This window comes from Gymnoscopelus braueri (genome assembly GCF_963280865.1).
Source record: "Gymnoscopelus braueri genome assembly, chromosome: 19".
Taxonomy (NCBI): Eukaryota; Metazoa; Chordata; class Actinopteri; order Myctophiformes; family Myctophidae; genus Gymnoscopelus; species Gymnoscopelus braueri.
The window spans coordinates 40,643,038-40,661,170 of record NC_137621.1 but is presented as its reverse complement, the minus strand read 5'-3'; the positions used below and the strand labels follow the sequence as shown (position 1 = coordinate 40,661,170).

Here is an 18,133-nt window from a genome sequence, read left to right as displayed (position 1 = left end):
ATGGCAGGAAAATGAATCTGTTTCTTAGAGTAATATCTTGTTTTGTTGTTATATGTTTGGGACGACGGATGAAGATTTGCATTCTTTGCCAACTCCAACAAATTTACACTGCAACTCTCAACTCTACTGTGTGCAGTTTTGTTGCCGTGTTCATAAATATGTTCTGTCCCTAAATAAAATTAAGAAATACAATTTAATACAATTTCAGGTACTTCCAGTTTGATATGCACTAGGAAACGGAATCCAATCTGATAACATTTTGATCTCTGGGACCATTTGTGTTCCATTTAACTGAGTCCACAAATGGAACAAAATGGACCCATAATGGTCCATTTGTATACGCTCTGAGTTACAAAGCCATAAGGGCCTGTCATGTCATGCCAGACATGTCATGAGGTACTGTAACATGGTTCGTGGAAGAGGTTTTCTAAGTTGCACATCACAATCCAAATTGTATTATTGAGTCCCTTAGATTCACTTTGTTCAGAAGCATTTCATAATCTTGTTGTAATGGCCACTGGTTATATATCTGATTTAGCCGTCCTGTCGGATGATGGGGTTTAAGACTATAACAATACACATAAGAAATGATCGTTCCATCCACACATCACGCTATGCCGGTAATTGGCCAGTTTTTATGACAAAAGCCGGAAAATATAATTCCCTCCCAGCCGGTAAAAATACACAGCAATGTATTATTCTCATTGCATATCAGACACATTTCAAATCCTGCTCCACAAGAGTGGTCTCTCTCTCTCTCCTCCGTGCGCACACTAACAGATACTTTCACTGGAGTACTGTGTGAGACGTTCTGTGTGGAACTTTGATGAAAAATTAAATGCAAGCTGTGCAACGCCAAGTTGCCCTACCACAATTCAATAACAATGCACATGCATTCGAAAAAGCACCAAAGACTTAACATTTCTAGCATCACTGCGAGGTCACTTTGTGTGCAGGTGAAACCACAACGATAACCATAAACATGTACAAATAGTTATTTTGAAAAGCGTTACCAATACCCGGAACACGGACACACAGTCAAAGGAGCAGAAGTTGCGGATGGTGCCGTCCACCATTGCAAGATGATACTGAGGCACAGCAACGGTCTTACACAAGGTACAGGGAAACGAAGTACCTGAGGAGAGAAGAGCAGAGGGGATCAATACAAATATTTGACGGTATGTGTGCTGGTGTGGTTATCTCTGTGCTGCATGCATTACCCATCTTAAGCAATTAAAGCCGGGAACACATCTGTGTCATTCAAGATTTCTTTGGGCAATTCAAAAATATCAGATCTACAAGCTACTGTATGAGCTTGTAGATCTGCTAATTTTGATAAATCGTGAAAATGTGTGCAATGTGTGTATGTAAAAAAATGTGTGTATGTAAAAAAAACTAAGTTGTCCTTTAACCCATCTTGGGCGGGAACCCCTTTTTGTAAGTATACCTTTCAGGAAGGGAACCCCTTTTGTCCTCACAAGTATAGTAATACAAATGTGTGTGTGTGTGTGTGTGTGTGTGTGTGTGTGTGTGTGTGTGTGTGTGTGTGTGTGTGTGTGTGTGTGTGTGTGGGGGGGGGGGTGTGGGTGTGTGTGTGGGTGTGTGTGTGTGTGTGTGTGTGTGTGTGTGTGTGTGTGTGTGTGTGTGTGTGTGTGTGTGTGTGTGTGTGTGTGTGTGTGTGTGTGTGTGCGCGTGCGTGCGTGCGTGCGTGCGTGCGTGCGTGCGTGTGAGAGACATCCTACCACTGAGAACATGTCTGGGTGAACGGCTTTTTTCCACGCAGAGAGGAGTGCAATAGAGCTGAATCTTGCCCTTGTGGTCTCGTTCCATGGTAGTGGAGGAAACCTGAACCTGCTTCTGACAGTTTCCGCACTCCGTCATCTTGACGCAGGTCTGTAGAAGAGTAAGGAGTAAGACATGGAGGGGCTAGAATGGGCGGCACACACCTGATCCACATATACAGGTAGTTATGTAATCAGTGTCATGTACGAGGCTCACTGCTGATGTTATCAATCTATTCCAAATCGTGGGAAACGGCATCATACGTGGTAGAGCGTGGTAGAGTGCCTGCTGGCTTACAAAAAGTGCATGATTTCTGTTATTGTGAAATTCCACCTGTATCTTCATATACAGATCCTTCTAAAAAATATATATATATTCTTCCGTTATATTATTCAAAAAGTAAAACTTCAATATATTCTAGATTCATTGCGCATATAAAAACTTTTTTAATCTTGATGATTATGGCATACAGGTCATGAAAATCAAAAATCCACATCTCAAAATATACTATGTCGACCAACTGAAAAATGTATGCACTCAATACTTGGTCGAGACAACTTTTGAACAAATTATTTCATCAATGGGGCATGGAGGTGATCAGCCTGTGGCACTGTTGAGGTGTTATGGAAGCCCAGGTTTGCTTTGATTATTTGTATTGTTGAGTCTAGTGTCTCACAACTTCCTCTTGACAATACAACATAGATTCTCTGTGGGGTTCAGGTGTTCAGCTGCTATCAAAGCAAACCTGGGCTTCCAGAATATATAATTTGTTCAAAATTAGCACAGACCAAGTATTGAGTGCATACATTAACATACTTTTCAGATGGTTGATTTTATACATCTTTTTATTTTGTGGTGTCATGTAATATTCTAATATTTTGAGATATGGATTTTTGATTTTCATGAGCTGTAGGCCATAATCTCAATTAAAACAAAAATAGGTATAACATTTCACTTTATGTGCAATGAATATAGAATATATGAAAGTTTCCCTTTTTGAATTATATTACGGAAGAAAAATAACTTTTCCACAATATATATATATATTTTTTTTTAGAAGGATCTGCATATCATCAATATCTTCCACCTTTGCATTAATCAAATGCCAGATTCACAATTAGCTTTTTTCTAAGTATTTTCTATTAATGTGGGGACTTTCCTGCAACACCATAATACTGTAAATGCAGATTACACACAAATATCAACGCCATCTCCCACATGCATACAAACCTGCTTGTAGGTGCTGATGCACGTAGGACTGCAGAAGTTGAGCGGGGATTTGTCAACGGCGAGGGTCTGACAGGAGGGTGCGTCGCTTTTGCAGTAGAGACCGCAGCCCTCGCAGCAGTTCATGGCTAACTGCCGTGTCTTCCGCCACGTCTGGAAACAAGCGTCACTACAGAGTTTGTGGAGACGACCTAGGTGGGTGACCTCGTGCTCAATCTGGGAGATAGAGAGAGAGTGTGGTTAAGTTTCCAGTGTGTTTGTGGGCAGATTCCGTCATTGTAAGGACTGTTGTACAATGGACAGTGTGCAATGCATGGACATTTTCCGTTTCAGTACAAATATAGTCGTTACAATATTGCATTTGACACGGTTACCCCAGTGTTCTCTCAAATATCTTCACCTTGGAATAATAGTTTTTGCCGCTGTTGCATTACCCTACAGTGGACTTTCAGAGGAAGTTGGCATTTGTATATTCTTTGGCCTCAAATATGTAAATCAACTTTGACCGGCACTGGCCCATATAGACTGAGTGGACGTGCACCTATTAGGTTAAATGTACCCAGTTAAATTAATAAAACATTAATTCATAAAATCGTTCTAATACAAAACTAAATCTAACTTGAGTTGTATCCCTTGACTAATCAGAAAAGACTAATCAGAAATGCACAAAACCAATGGCTAGTATCAATAGATATAGACGATAATGCCTCTACAAGCAAGCAAGTTGTCCTTTGAATGGGGGTTCAGTGATTCTTGGGCGTTAGGCCTACGATGTGTTGACAATGTGTGACACAGGTCTACTGTTGGTTCATACCCTAATCTGTGGTAAGGTGTCAGCTGTAGAAATGCAACTACCATCTACTAAGTAAATAAAAATTCTTCACAAGATCATACCGTTTTTGCAATGTTTATTGTGTAAAAACAAAAACAGAAAATGCAAACTTTTCAACCCATTCTAGGCTTTCCTCCATATCCACACCAAACAAAAGACCCATATACTGTAGACAGGTAAGCTTGACACAAGATACTTCTGTGTGTGTATTGTGTTGGCATTCAATCTTCACAGCTTTATTTATTTGATCAACTTAAAATTAAAAACTTCAGCCCTATACTTTGCCATTGGATGGACATGTTTTGACCTTGTGGATTGGCCATTTTCACTTTATTTCTTTTTTTAATTTTGAAGATTTTGACATTGATGACATGCAAATTATGGCCAAAATAAGGATGACAGGTTGAAAGTAGCTATAGATTAACAATGAACATTAATAGATTAGCATTACAGTCAACAAGGTAGAGAACAAAAGAGTATAATAGTCCCGATGGGATTCCCAGTGTGGGGAGAGAGTTGGGTCAGAACAGAACATGGCAGATTTGTTGCTGACATACCAGACCTTTACTGGTACACAGCAACTCTTTAAACCATAAAGAATTGCCAATATCTGCTCAGTTTAGGTTCCTTTGCGGCAGAATAAACTCCAGTTATAATTCCCTCAGCAGTGAATTATACGAAATCATCCGCAGCAACTGTGTTCTGTGGCCATGATTTGTCCATGCATGACATGGTAATGAATCAGGTTTAAGTTATATAAGTAGCAAAGTCTATAAATTGCCACGTTTCTTCTTTGCTAATAAGACAGTAAACAGTTTGCATCCTATGAAACGGGTGCATTATGTCCATTATCTCAAAGGAATGTCAAATTGAAGCAAAAAAAATGCCATCTCCCCATTGTTTCTAAAACAAAGTTGCAAAATATCATGTATGATAATATAAATCTCATGGAAGGCGTGACTGTACACACACAGTGACAATAATGATAATGTGTCAGTGTGATTGAGCACTTTATAATTATATACGTATATAATTACAGTGCATGTTTCACATGAATACAGAAAACACTGACATTGACTTCACATGGAAATATATTTCATACTCCACATTCAAATGACTTCCAAGATGACCAGAGGTAGATGTATTACAAAATGACTGGGCCAGTTACATGTCAAGTGATTTGCACATCAGTCTGACAGGTGACACAAGTATGCTAAAACATGCATACCATGACACTTCTGCATGCTCAGTCTCATTTCCTTCTCTTTGAAAAAGCAACATTGCGTGTACCATTTGCTGTTGTTTCAGTTCTTTTCTCTTAAAAGTAATAAGCTCTAGTCTAATTACTTCTTCTCAGGATAGACCTTTCTTTGCGGATGCAGCTCTGGTTTCTGCTTTCACTTTTTCAGGTTGGACAAATTTTCTCTTCATAAAAAGCAGACGTTTTCTGCTCTAACATTTTCAAGATAATGTAATTATCTATATAATTAATTATAAGTATTTTCTACTCTCACTTTTTCTGGATAAATTCATCTCTTTACAGAAGCAGCTCTTTTGTTTTCCGCTCTCACCTTGTCAGGACAGAGTTTCCTTCTCTTCATAGATGAAACTCTGCTTTCTACTCTCACCTTCTCAGAATGAAGCAATCTTCTCTTTAAAGACGCAGTTTTACTCTCTGCCCTCGCTTTCTCTGGATGCAGTTTCCTTCTCTTTGCAGCAGCAACTTTGTTCTGCACCCTTACCATATCTAGGTTTTTCTCCTTGAATCTTCTGCTTCTTTCCCGTGTACTGGCTGCTCTGTGGCAGCTTATTTCATTTTCAGTATACTGCTCTCTGCAAGCTGAACAGTTTGGCATGCCAAGATGGATCGCGATACTCTTAAATGTTCTCTTGCATCCCCTACATATTTGGCTTAGAGTGTTTTCATTTAAGTCTGTGGTGCTACGTTTCATCCTTTCCTGCTTTTGCTCTATTCTAATGCTATGCTTACTTTTCTCAGAATGAAGCAATCTTCTCTTTAAAGCTGCAGCTCTATTCAATGCTCTCACTTTGTCAGGATGGAGTAATCTTCTCTTTAAAGACGCAGCTCTACTCTCTGCCCTCGCTTTCTCTGGATGCAGTTTCCTTCTCTTTGCAGAAGCAACTTTGTTCTGCACCCTTACCATATCTAGGTTTTTCTCCTTGAATCTTCTGCTTCTTTCCCGTGTACTGGCTGCTCTGTGGCAGCTTATTTCATTTTCAGTATACTGCTCTCTGCAAGCTGAACTGTATGGAAAGCCAAGATGGATCGCGATACTCTTAAATGTTCTCTTGCATCCCCTACATATTTGGCTTAGAATATTTTCATTTAAGTCTGTGGTTCTATGTTTCATCCTTTCCTGGTCTTGCTCTATTCTCATGCTATGCTTACTTTCCCTCTCCGATTCCTCCAACTCCCTGTGCAGAAAATTGGTGAAATGAATGGACATTGTGCGGATGCCTTTCCACCAATCCTCAAGGAGCTCAGAGGTCCTTTTCAAAGACTCATCAGAAGTACAAATGAAATTCTCATAATGACTGGAGTTCCAGCCAAGAATGACAGGATTATGACTGAACAGCTCTGCTCCAAAGACCGTGGCAGGGATGACTAGGATTGGCGTGGGCTGGTGTCTGTTGTAGAATGATTTGTAAATGAGAATGTGCAGCCCAAACATGTGAGCTAGACCAGGCAGGACATAGTCTTCAGCATCTGATGCACAGCCACCGGAAGTTCTGAGTGGTTGCAAGAAATCGCTCCACTCGTTGTCAGATAGGCCGGACATGGCCTGGGCCCCTGTGCATTTTGCAAGCATGTCCACCAGCTTGTTCCTCCAGTACGCAATTTTTCGGTCAGGGTCTCGCAATGGGTGAGTGGCAAACTCAGCCCTGAAGTTCAACTGATTCAAGAAGCTTTCAAACTGACAGCTTCCCTGGCACAAACTGGCCACCCCAAGTCTGACTGGAGCCCCATTGGTAGCCGCCATGCCCAAAACAATCTTCTTCATTTCATCGGTCACCCTCTTCAGGTTGCTCAATTTCTGTATTGCAGCGCGTGTTTCTCTTGCCATGTTATCCTGCAAATGAAAAACAAACAATATATAAAAAATAAGCAGGGATGTTCAATAAATTAATTATGCCATAAAACTATTTTTACATATGAATTTCAAAATGATTTGACCTTGCAAGTTGTATGTATGTTTAGTTTCTTATATATCATAACTTTCTTTTAAAGGGTAATGTTTTTTTGTTCCCTTAATTATTATATAATAAGTAAGTAAGCCTTGCCAAGCCATGTGGCCGATAGGCTCCTGTTTCTGTAGTGTGAGCCGGCTTGATGTACAAATACACCCCCTGGAAATGACACTAGTATGTTGCAGGGACTTACCCCCAATCTAACCCTTGATGCTGAGTGCCAAGCAGGGAGGCATTGGGTCCCATTTTTTTTTGTCTTTGATATGATCCGGCCCGGGGATCGAACTCCAAGTTAACCTCCCAATCTCAGGGCGGACACTCTAACCACAAGGCCACTGAGCTGGTTATGATTATATAGCCCTTATTATATATCCCTACACATACAAATGAACACTGCTGCCCAGATAAATGTCTTTCATTTGAAATTCTGTTTTGAATTGGCTCATCTACATAGTGATTACATTTTATTAACATATACTACAGTATTGATATTATCATCCGTGTTTTCTATAACAATATACATGCATTGCTTTTTGGTTTTAGATTGATTACTGGGACAGTTTCACGATCAATACAAATTTGAATTGTTACATAACAATCATCAGCCCTACATTAAACACAAGTGTGAGTGACTGAAAATGTTGACTTGAATTGGTGATTGGTGAAATTCCGGCATTCCACTTCGTCTCATAATGAATAAGTAAATAAAACTGTTTAAAAAACATTAGTAATGACAGGACAACATCATGTGTAACATTACTTTTAATATGAAATCAACAAAATATATTGATTATTATCATTGCATGCTCTATGCATACAAATAAAATATAAATTAATACTTCAACGTTATACAATTTGACTCTACTTAAATTTTGATACAGATTTCAGAATCATATATATCATATATATATTTTCACATTCAATAATTTGGTTACGTTATGTACACTTATTCTGTTATCTTGGAGCATTTAGAAGTGCTGTATTATGCAACAGTAAAATCTTTTGAAATGCAAATAACCTAAAACAGACATCACTGAAACCTGCTGATCTACAGAGTAGCTTGTTTTGAACCGGCACAATTCAGATGCTCTTAAACCCCAGCATCCATATGGTGGGTAAAATATTTGCAGAAAACAGCAGATCTACAAGCTTTGCGATGCATTGTGAGCTTGTCGATCGGCTATTTTCAGCAAAGATATTTAACGTAGTGCCGCGCTATGAGCTTGTAGATCTGCTATTTTTGAAAAATCTTGGAAAAAAATAATTTAGATTTTTTTCCAAAAACTGTTAGAATTTAGAATTGTTTTAAGAATCGCCTCAGGTCTTAAAGGGTTAAGTGGTTAATCGGCAAGGGCTCAACACATAGCTCAGTTCATTTCTCCTCCAATGCTCTCCTACATGCTTAGCAGCCTCCATTTCATGACACAATGGTCTGTTTATGTATGACATATGGCCAAAGCTATGAATAAACAATAACATATTGACACAGTTAAGCCTGATTTATACTGTGACTGCTGTCTTGCACCAAAAATAGCAGATCTACAAACTCACGTGTTGCATGGTGACGCATTGTGAACTTGTAGATAATCTATTTTGTGCATTACACTGGCCCTCAAGTAAGTACGAATAAGGCATGACGGTGATAGGTGTGTATAAATATTTTCCATCTCTGCCGCCGGTAGTCACATCCAGTGTTGCCACAAAATTGCAGTTTTGTCGCAAAGCAACAGCCCATATTATACACCAACTTTAGTAACGTTAGACACAAAACTAACGTTACTCACCTTTCGTTGTATGTCCCTTGAGCCATATATCGTTGACACCACATCTGTCTTGAGGTGAAGTTTGTTGGCAACGACAAGTCTTTTCTGTCCGAGGAAAAATATTTTCTATTCTTTTTTTTGTTGTTAAGAGATAATATAATGGTACTTCGCATGCACAGAAAAAAATTATGATATTGTGCTTTCTTTGGTTCTACAAGCAGCAACTATGTGCATTACACAAATAAATGGTATCTCCGTAGGATTGAAACCTTCTGTGCAGTCTAAAAAAGCTCCCATATTATTGTCTCCGCCAGGCCGAAAGGCATGGCGAGAGTATGTTTTGCCCCCTGTCCGTCCGTCCGTGTGTCCGTCCGTCATTCTGTCATTTTGTGTACAGCTAATCTCCGGCACCGTTGGCTTGATCGCAGCGAAACTGTGCACACACACTCCCTGGATGCCAGAGCAGAACCTCTGCTCCAAATTTTTCACATAGGCCTTTTATAGCGCCACCAGGAGGCCGACTTGTGCAAAACACATTTTTGGACAGTACTCCTACAGATTTTGGCCAAAAATCCCGCAAATCGGTACACAGTATCTCTATAGTAATTAAAAGAAATGGCTCATTTCAGATTTTTCATATTCCATCCTGATTGGCAGAAATTGCCTTTCAAAGTTTGCAGGAGTACTCTGTTTCGAACAAAATGCCTCAAATCATGAACACAGCATGCAATTTCCGTGAAATTTTGCACACTCATTCCCATTAGGCCAAGGAAGAAATGCCATTTGAAAATGTTCAAATCAGCCTCATGGTGGCACTGTAACAGGGCGATTCGTGTTTTTACCTATAACTGCACCGATCAGTGTAAAACTTTGTATGCACTCTCTAGAGGCCAAGGAAAAACCTTTGCCCTGCATTTTTCACATTTGCCTTTTATAGCACCACCAGGAGGCAGACTTATGTAAAACATTTTTTTTGATATTAACTCATTCACTGCCACTGACGTAAAAAAACGTAATTTCTCCCGTTTACCAATCCTGCCACTGACGTAAAAAACTGATTTTTTTTTGTTTGTTTTTTTTAGTTTTTGTTTCAAATTTGACCCAAAGACCAAGGAGATATGATTGTTTAAAGATCTAGACTCCCATCCACTTCCTTGTTAACTTAAAACTTAAAAATTCTGTATCTCGGCTCCTGAGTACTTTTTTTTTTCGATGAAAAATCTCTGGCAGTGGGCAAACGCGGCCAGCAATAATTGTGGCAGTGAATGAGTTAAGCATTCAGATTTTATCCAAATTTCACGCAAATCGGTACACATGATCTCTATAGTCATGTGATCAAAACGAATCTGTTTGATTTTTCATATTCCATCCTGATTGGCTAACATTGACATGTAATGTTTGCAGGAGTGGCCCGATTTGAACAAAATGCCGCAAATCATGAACGCAGCGTCCGATTGCGGTGAAACTTTGAATGCACATTTGCACTACGTTGAGGAACAAATGCCACCCTTTTAACATTGGCCTGTTATAGCGCCACCAGCAGGTCAAATTTAGCAAAACACATTTTTAGAACAAAATGAATGCATGTCCGATTGCCGTGCACGGCCTAGGAATAAATGGCACCCTTTTCACATTGGCCTATTATAGCGCCACCAGGAGGCCAAAATAACCTACCTGACCTGGCGGAGACCTGTGCTCCGAGGAGCACTTTTTCTAGTTTCCAATGTTTCTAAAGCCTTTTTCTGGGTAAATGTATTCCCTTTTCTTTTCTTTTAAATAATGTTTTTAGAAACTGTCCCAACTTCTAAGCTCTTCCTAACAATTTCTGCTCCCCTTCCTGAGTTATAGTTAAACACAGTGGTGCCTTCTTACCACCTCCTACATACATAAAATACATGCTCTCCTTTATGGCAGATGATCAAGCGCATATGACCAGTAATAGAAAGGCTTGTCTGCCTTTCCCTGCTGTAGTCTGGTTGGGCGCATTTGATGAGAGATGCCATTCAGTGAAAGCCCATGTCTGGTGTCTGATTAACACAGTAGTAAAATACCCTGCACACCCTATGACATGTGTGTGTGCACACAGACAGAAAGAACGACAGAAAGAACGACAGAGAGAGAGACAGAGAGAGGGACAGACATGCAGTTTGATGTTACAGCATCAGACAGCAAAAGTATTATTACCTCTTGGCAGAGATTTGTGCTCCACTGAGCCTACCTTTCTAGCTTTTGCCACAGAATTCTAAAATTATCCTTTTCCCACGTTATGCATATGTTTACAGTGAAAAATACAATACATTTTCATAGATTAATTATGACAACTTCAGTCAGGATTTTCTCCCCAAGTTTTGTTTTTATTCCTCTTTAAGCATGAGAAAAAGAAAAAAAAAACTTTTAACACACATTTTCAAGTTGTTTTTTCACATGTCCACTCTGGTTGACAATATGCATTTGACTTTCAACTGAAGAAATATGTATTCAACCAATACATTAAATGATGAAACAATAAACATATTTGTAACGCTGTTAATTAAACAAATTTCACATATTTTAACTGTTCAATGCGATGCAAACACTTTAAACCGCACTCCTCCATCCTCCCTCCCTCAATCAGCTCCTCTTCCCTTCCTTCCTCATTCAGCTCCTCGCTCGACTCCTCAGCCCCTACCTAACTCTTCCTGTTGAGCTAATATTTTTTCAATTCACATTTTCTATAAAAGAAAATACAGAAAACTATTGTCTTGGCATTGATCCAAAACACTCTTTCAGATGTAGCTGTCAGTTTTAGTGACTTGTTACCAAGTCTCTTGAGTGAAAATTGGCAAAGCATCCAGGGCACAAAGGCACAAGACATTGCATGCAGCTGTACTTGGTTTTGCGTTTACACGCAGCATCATGGCATCTGTTTGCATGTTTTCCTGTGGTGAGCTTGGGCCAGTGGTTCCCAGGGCTTAACCTGATCTCGGGGGGGGCCCTGGCTCTGCGCTTCACAGGAGGTGGGGCGCCACTTAGTCGTCCACTGCGTGTCTGGACGGAACCTAGATTTATTAAGGCACGAGCCACAGATGCCTTGAAATGCAGAAGATCCTTATCTTCCAATCCGGACATTTTGTAGAGGTGCCAGGCATTCACAATGGCCACGTCCAAGAAGTGAAAGAACACTTGGATGTACCACCGGTTGGTTTTGCGTCTGTGGGGATACATTGTGAGACATTGATCCATTAGCTCTACTCCTTCTATATGCGTATTGTATAGATTCACAGAGAACGGCCTTTGGATGTTGATCATCTTTTTGACTTTCTTGCTAAATCTCTGGGCCACATCTGTTGGGGACTGGCCAACGCAGGAAGAGGCCACGTGGATCAATGAACTATCTAACCACCGTGTGACAGTGATGTTTTGAGGATTGCTGACGACAGAACAAGCTCCTCTTCCCTCTTTTTTGAGTTGCCTTTGACTCTTCAGTTTCACTTGTGCTCCCTGGAGCCTGTTGATTCTGCATGCGCCAGTGCCATAGATGCCCTGCTTTTGCAAGGTCTCAATGAGTGGAATGGTGCAAAGCACCTCGTCAAAAAACACCTTGTGATTCTTTTGCTGTAGGTCGTCACAGAGGTACATGATTACGTCTCCAGCGATTCCCAATGGACTGACCTGACCATGCCCGGTCAAACCCTGATAAACTTCAAACATGTACATGTATCCAGAGGTCCCCGTTCTCACCCACACTTTCACACCCCAGGAATTAGACTTATTTTTTACGTGCTGCTTGAGAGACAGGCGGCCCGTGAAGGGAATGATCTGCTCACCGATCGACTGAAACTCTTCAGGATCGACTGCTGAAAGGAAGGTGTTCTGTAGTGCATCTAAGACTGGTCTGATTTTAAAGAGCTTATCGAGATTTTCTGGCTCTTGTTTGCAATTATCGATAAAGTGAAGGTACCTCAGAATGTTCTCAAATCTGTTTACTGACATGGCGTTTGCAACCAGATCAAGACGAAGCCCTTCCTCTGCCGACCAGTAAGTTCTTGATCTCGGGTATCTGAGATATGACATGACCATATTCATTCCTAGAAATATCTTCATTTCGTCTCTCGTCACGGCCAGATTTTCTATTCCTTTTTGGAGGGCATACAGGTTTGTACTGTGCACGATTTCATCTATCAGATATTCCGGAAATAGATGCATAAAGAAATCAAGTGGTTCTGCTCCCTTAACATTCACTTTCCACTCTCCCAAAAATGGAGGCAGGTGTCCCTCAAACTTATTGTCTTTGTTTTTCCAGACATTACTGCTCGTCTCCAGTCCTTCAGCTTCGGCAGGTGGCGCATCCTCGGCTCCCTCCGCATCCATAGCATCCTCCGCATCCTCTGCAGTCTCTGTATCCTCAGCTCCACTGTTACTCCTGCTAACATTTGCTAATCCTTTTGCCAGCCATTCATCATCACTGCTAGCATTTGCTACTCCTCTTTCTGCCAGCCATTCATCATCGGTAGTATTTGCTAATCCTTTTTCTGGCAGCGATTCATCATCACTGCCACTAGCATAATCCTCTTTTGAGTCAGATGGTAGTTGCTCCACTATCCTGTAGGACTTTTTATCACACACGCCACTTGAGGTCTACAAAATATAAAGACACAGGGGAGGGGGACATTAAGGTAGGGTAAGTGATTTTCTTTGGTTAAAATAAGTGTTAAATAGCTCTATATATTATGAGAATACTCATTGCCATAGAGTGTTTGTTCAGTAACAGGAGTCTCCATGTCTCTCCAGCTCTTTATTAACTGCCAATCACGTAGATCTACGCGAACCTATTTAAAGCCGCCACGTGCCGATCGCGTAGATCTACGTGAACTAAAAAACAAAAAACAAAAAAAAAAATATATATATTATTTTTTATTTATTTTCCAATTTGACCCAAAGACCAAGGAGATATGATTTTTCGAAGATCTAGACTCCTATCCACTTCCTTGTTAACTTAAAACTTTAAAATTCTGTATCTCGGCTCCTGAGTACTTTTTCTTTTTCAATGAAAAATCTCTGGCACTGGCTAAAAAAATATGAAAATACCTCTGGCAGTTAATGGGTTAAACTGAAAATGCATTTTCAGGTCGGGATTCCAATTTTATCCAGTCAGGATACAAATTAAACGAGTGAAATTGGAAGTGATGACACAAATAAATGAGCAGACAAAATTGGAACTGGAACACTCTAAAAATGAAGCTGATAAATTGGTAGTCCTTCCTGATTGGCTGAAATTTTGTCACCTGCCTGAAAATGTATGTTCTGCTTATCAAAGAGCTGGAGGAGAGACAGGGAGACCCCTGTTACTGAACAAACACTCCATAGCAATGATTAATATCAGAAGAATATAGTGCTTTAACCTTTTAACAAAAAAATATTCATTTTAACCAAAACAATATCACTTACACTACCTTTAAGTAAAATGTGCCACTGACAGTTGCTTTTCAATATCACTGGCCCTCCATAATAAACACTGACTTGTTCTTTTTGGTGTGTGTCCCCCGAACACGGGCCAATTATGTTTGTATAAACACTCGGCCAAACCAGATGCATCAAGGTGGATTTGAACTCCTAGACCCCACAGTACTTTACCCCTGCGCCACCGGAGCGCTGAAAAATGATTGGCAAAACACCGGTACCACATGAAAATGATGTGAATTTACGTGTCAAGGTCCTTACACACCGGGGCGAATTCTTCATGCGAATAAATACGTTTTTTTTTAAACCTTATAAAGTCAATGCAAGCGTCCACATCAGTTTCGCGAAGCGAAAAAGCGTCTTTTAATTATTCGGAACGAGTCCGAATTTTGCGTATATTCGCATATTCGCCGGTGTGTAAGGACCTTTACTGTTTGTAATTTCTACGGCAATATTTTAACTGGCCCAAGCGGGCAGGTGGAACTTGTAGTCAACTGGCCTGGAGTGTTTCATTTCTGTGTCCGGGCCAAATGACTTCTACAAATGACTTTTAAATCCTAACAGTTTTCTGAAAAACCTATGTTGCTATATATCGTTGCTGTCGGGCAGAAACCCCTTATCTCCATATTCTACCTTTTTGTGTTTTTTACTAAATTAACGCCCTACTTGATCATACTACAGCGTCGCACAAAACTATCAAAAGTAGCAGATCCACAAGCTTATGGATCTGCTAACTTTAGCTATTTTTTTATTTGAATCCTGAAAAGTAACAGATTTGGACATAATGTTTCCACCCGACAGACGATGTCGAGCTAAAATTTTTAATAACACTGATGCTTTCCCGGTTTTAATGGGATAATCACATAATGAAACAAATCGGCTGAAAATAATGATTTTGTTACAAAACCTGCAAGTTACATCCCAATAGTATAAATCAATTGATTTGCAGATGACGGAAAACAAAGTCACAGAAAATAGTATGAATTGTAGTTGAAATATAGCCAGTGATGCATTATGCCCAATTTAGTGAATGTAATTATAATTTCCTCAAAACATGAAATCAATACTTGAGACATTTTAACAATTATATTACTGTTGCCCCCAGCATTTTGGGCCTTCTGCTGGCCATTTTGGGTTTGAGACATTTGTTTTCAAGTAACATCAGCTGAACAGTGGCTGATGTGCAACTGTACAATCAAAACCTATACAACAGCTTTTTAATAGCCATCACTCAAATGAGGTTTTGTTTAAAATGCTTGTCTTTCCCCCTCCACAGTGTCACATAATAAATTAACAGCTCATCATAAAACTATGATGACAGTAATCATATTATAAATACCGTGGGAATATTTTGGCCATATACCATATATAGAGCACCCCATTCTGTGGTTTTGAATTCATTTTCAACACACGCAAATGTTCACCACAAGTGCTTATAAGCTTGTGAATGACATTGAAATGGAAATATGGCAACAGAAACAAATCTTTTGGGAGGCTTATCTTAGTGAAACTGTGCTGGTTGCACATCAGCAGGTGAAGGAGTGTTTTTATTCAGCACCTCTGAATGGTTTATGACTGGGATATCAGCAGGGATCTCATGACAAATTTGATAAATATGCGATATATACTGTATAATGTAGTATACACCTTGATACTACTCGGTTTGATGCTGAGTCACTCCTCAATTTGTATCTTGTACATGTATAATATCATCGATGTCAGGTGGAAACCTCATGTTATTACCCATATATATGGAAAATACGGACAGCATGCCCGACAGCAACGATATACATGACATACGTGATTGAAATTAATAATTGAAGATACAGGATACAATGGTGCCATCAACCTGATTTTCTTTTAGGGCAAACTGACCCAATTATGGCATTTATTAAGAATTAGATTTCCCAGAATCTCAATGTTTCTCTCACAAACACCTCTATGTTTCTGTATGTTTATCTCCATTTGTGTGTGTGTGTGTGTGTGTGTGTGTGTGTGTGTGTGTGTGTGTGTGTGTGTGTGTGTGTGTGTGTGTGTGTGTGTGTGTGTGTGTGTGTGTGTGTGTTCCCTACCTTGGTTGTGACGCGGCAGACACTACAGGCAGGTTTCTCTGGTTTCTCCACAGGTTTTTCAGCAGGTTTCTCTGCAGTAGGTTTCCTCTTGCGGTTGAAGACAAACAGACAGAAGTGGCTACAGAAGTGCATGTAGTTGCTGGCATCTATTGGAGCCATGACCAGATCCTTGGCCTGAGTGATCTCCCTGCACATGACATGATAAAAACACAAAGTGCAAACAGTCACAGCCACAGGATATACAAATCTTATGCAAAAAATGGTTACAGGTAAAAATGTCGCACAAAGGACAACGTAAAGCTGACAGAAAGCAAGATAAGTAGACAGCTACAGACAGACAGACAGACGGCCAGACAGACAGACAGAAACATACTTGAGGCACTGGTAACAGGAGCGGGCTTTGCTAGTTGTCGGTAGGTGGCCAGTCAGACAGACGGTAGAACAGAAGAGCTGCGTGGACCCTTTTCTCTGGAATGCCGTCTGGCCCTTGAGCAGCACCTACAGTACACACATTCAAATAGCCCAGCATACAATTAAGCAATATTACACGAGAGGGTGTGCTTTACCGTCATTATTAGCACGCCTGTGATGCGGTCAGGAACGAGGCGAAGCCGAGTTCCGCCGCGATCACAGAAGTGCTAATAATGTAAGGTAAAGCACACCCTCGAGTGTAATATTGCGATTATACAACAGTTACCAACAAAACACATCCAAATGTATTCATATTGTGGGGCAATTCATAATAAAAAAAATTTGCTTATCCGTTTCCCTGTAAAGAGAAGAGTTTATTTGACTGAGACAAAATAGTCCCTGTAACAGCGCAGCACTCTCAGTCATCGTCTCATCAACACAGCTGATTCCAGTAGGCTATATGCTCCGTCGTACGATCGTGTTACGTGGCCAAAATAACTGATCTACAAGCTCACAACGCGTCAAGATGGCGATGCGTTGTGAACTTGTAGATCGGCTATTTTTGCCGTGCGATACCTTCGTACGATAAAGTATAACATACACTGGACTGTTAACGAAATGGGAGTAATTTTACTTTAACACAGGAGGATATTTATACAGTATGGATGGATGTTACCATTGAAATAAAGCACACTTTTTTCCAGTTATTCCTTATTATAGGATTTTAGGCGATTTAGTGTGCTCTCTTCTAACCATTGATCAACCGTAAGTCCACCAAATAAGTCAAAATTAACAACATAGTCCATTTTGCGTAGCGGTTTGTTCTCCGGTGGCGGCGGTGGGTACTGTCTGTTTGTTTTCCTATCGTGGGACAGCGTGACGTCACAGCACAGCTGTGCCATATATGGTCTAAGCAGGTGCGGACTGCAGTGCGGAGTGATTTATTATTGTGATTAGGCCCGTGCTATGATGCTGGTTTGAAGCACGGCTAGAAAGCTATTTCAACCAATCAGATTGCTTGGTCGGAACTACCTGTTGTATAATACATCATTAGTGACATGTAGAACAGTGGCTCTCAAACATTTGGGATGCCAAGGACCCCCAAAATGATATATATTGAAGTCACCGATAAGAGAAGACTTGTATCATTACGTTTTTTTTAAATGTTTCCAAACTTGTCAAATATTTCCTAAATTTCGAAATAGCTCACAGATCACAATGCGTCGTGACGTGCTGTGAGCTTGTAGATCGGCTATTTTCAAGTAGCCGAACATATGGTTAAAGTGGTTAAACTGATTTTAATGCTATATTAAGTCATTTTGCTGGGGACCCTCAGGAACCCCCTCAAGGACCCTACTTTTTCCAGGCACCCCCAGAAGCAAAGATTTGAGTTAAAA

General features: G+C 40.2%; 1 protein-coding gene across 7 annotated transcripts in view; it reads right to left on the bottom strand.

The window, feature by feature from the left end:
- Window positions 1–18,133, bottom strand: part of LOC308075208 (zinc finger MYM-type protein 4-like) — a 60,915-nt gene that overhangs the window by 28,655 nt on the left and 14,127 nt on the right. For 6 of the 7 annotated variants that reach the window (XM_080414896.1, XM_080414897.1, XM_080414899.1 and 3 more), the window contains exons 10-14: window positions 16,699–16,823; window positions 16,326–16,512; window positions 3,013–3,225; window positions 1,743–1,893; window positions 1,014–1,135 (exon numbers count right to left, since the gene is read on the bottom strand). In XM_080414896.1, the coding sequence (XP_080271022.1) occupies window positions 1,014–1,135; window positions 1,743–1,893; window positions 3,013–3,225; window positions 16,326–16,512; window positions 16,699–16,823 (798 nt within the window). The remainder of the gene's footprint in view (window positions 1–1,013; window positions 1,136–1,742; window positions 1,894–3,012; window positions 3,226–16,325; window positions 16,513–16,698; window positions 16,824–18,133) is intronic. The other variant, XM_080414900.1, reaches the window with a different exon arrangement.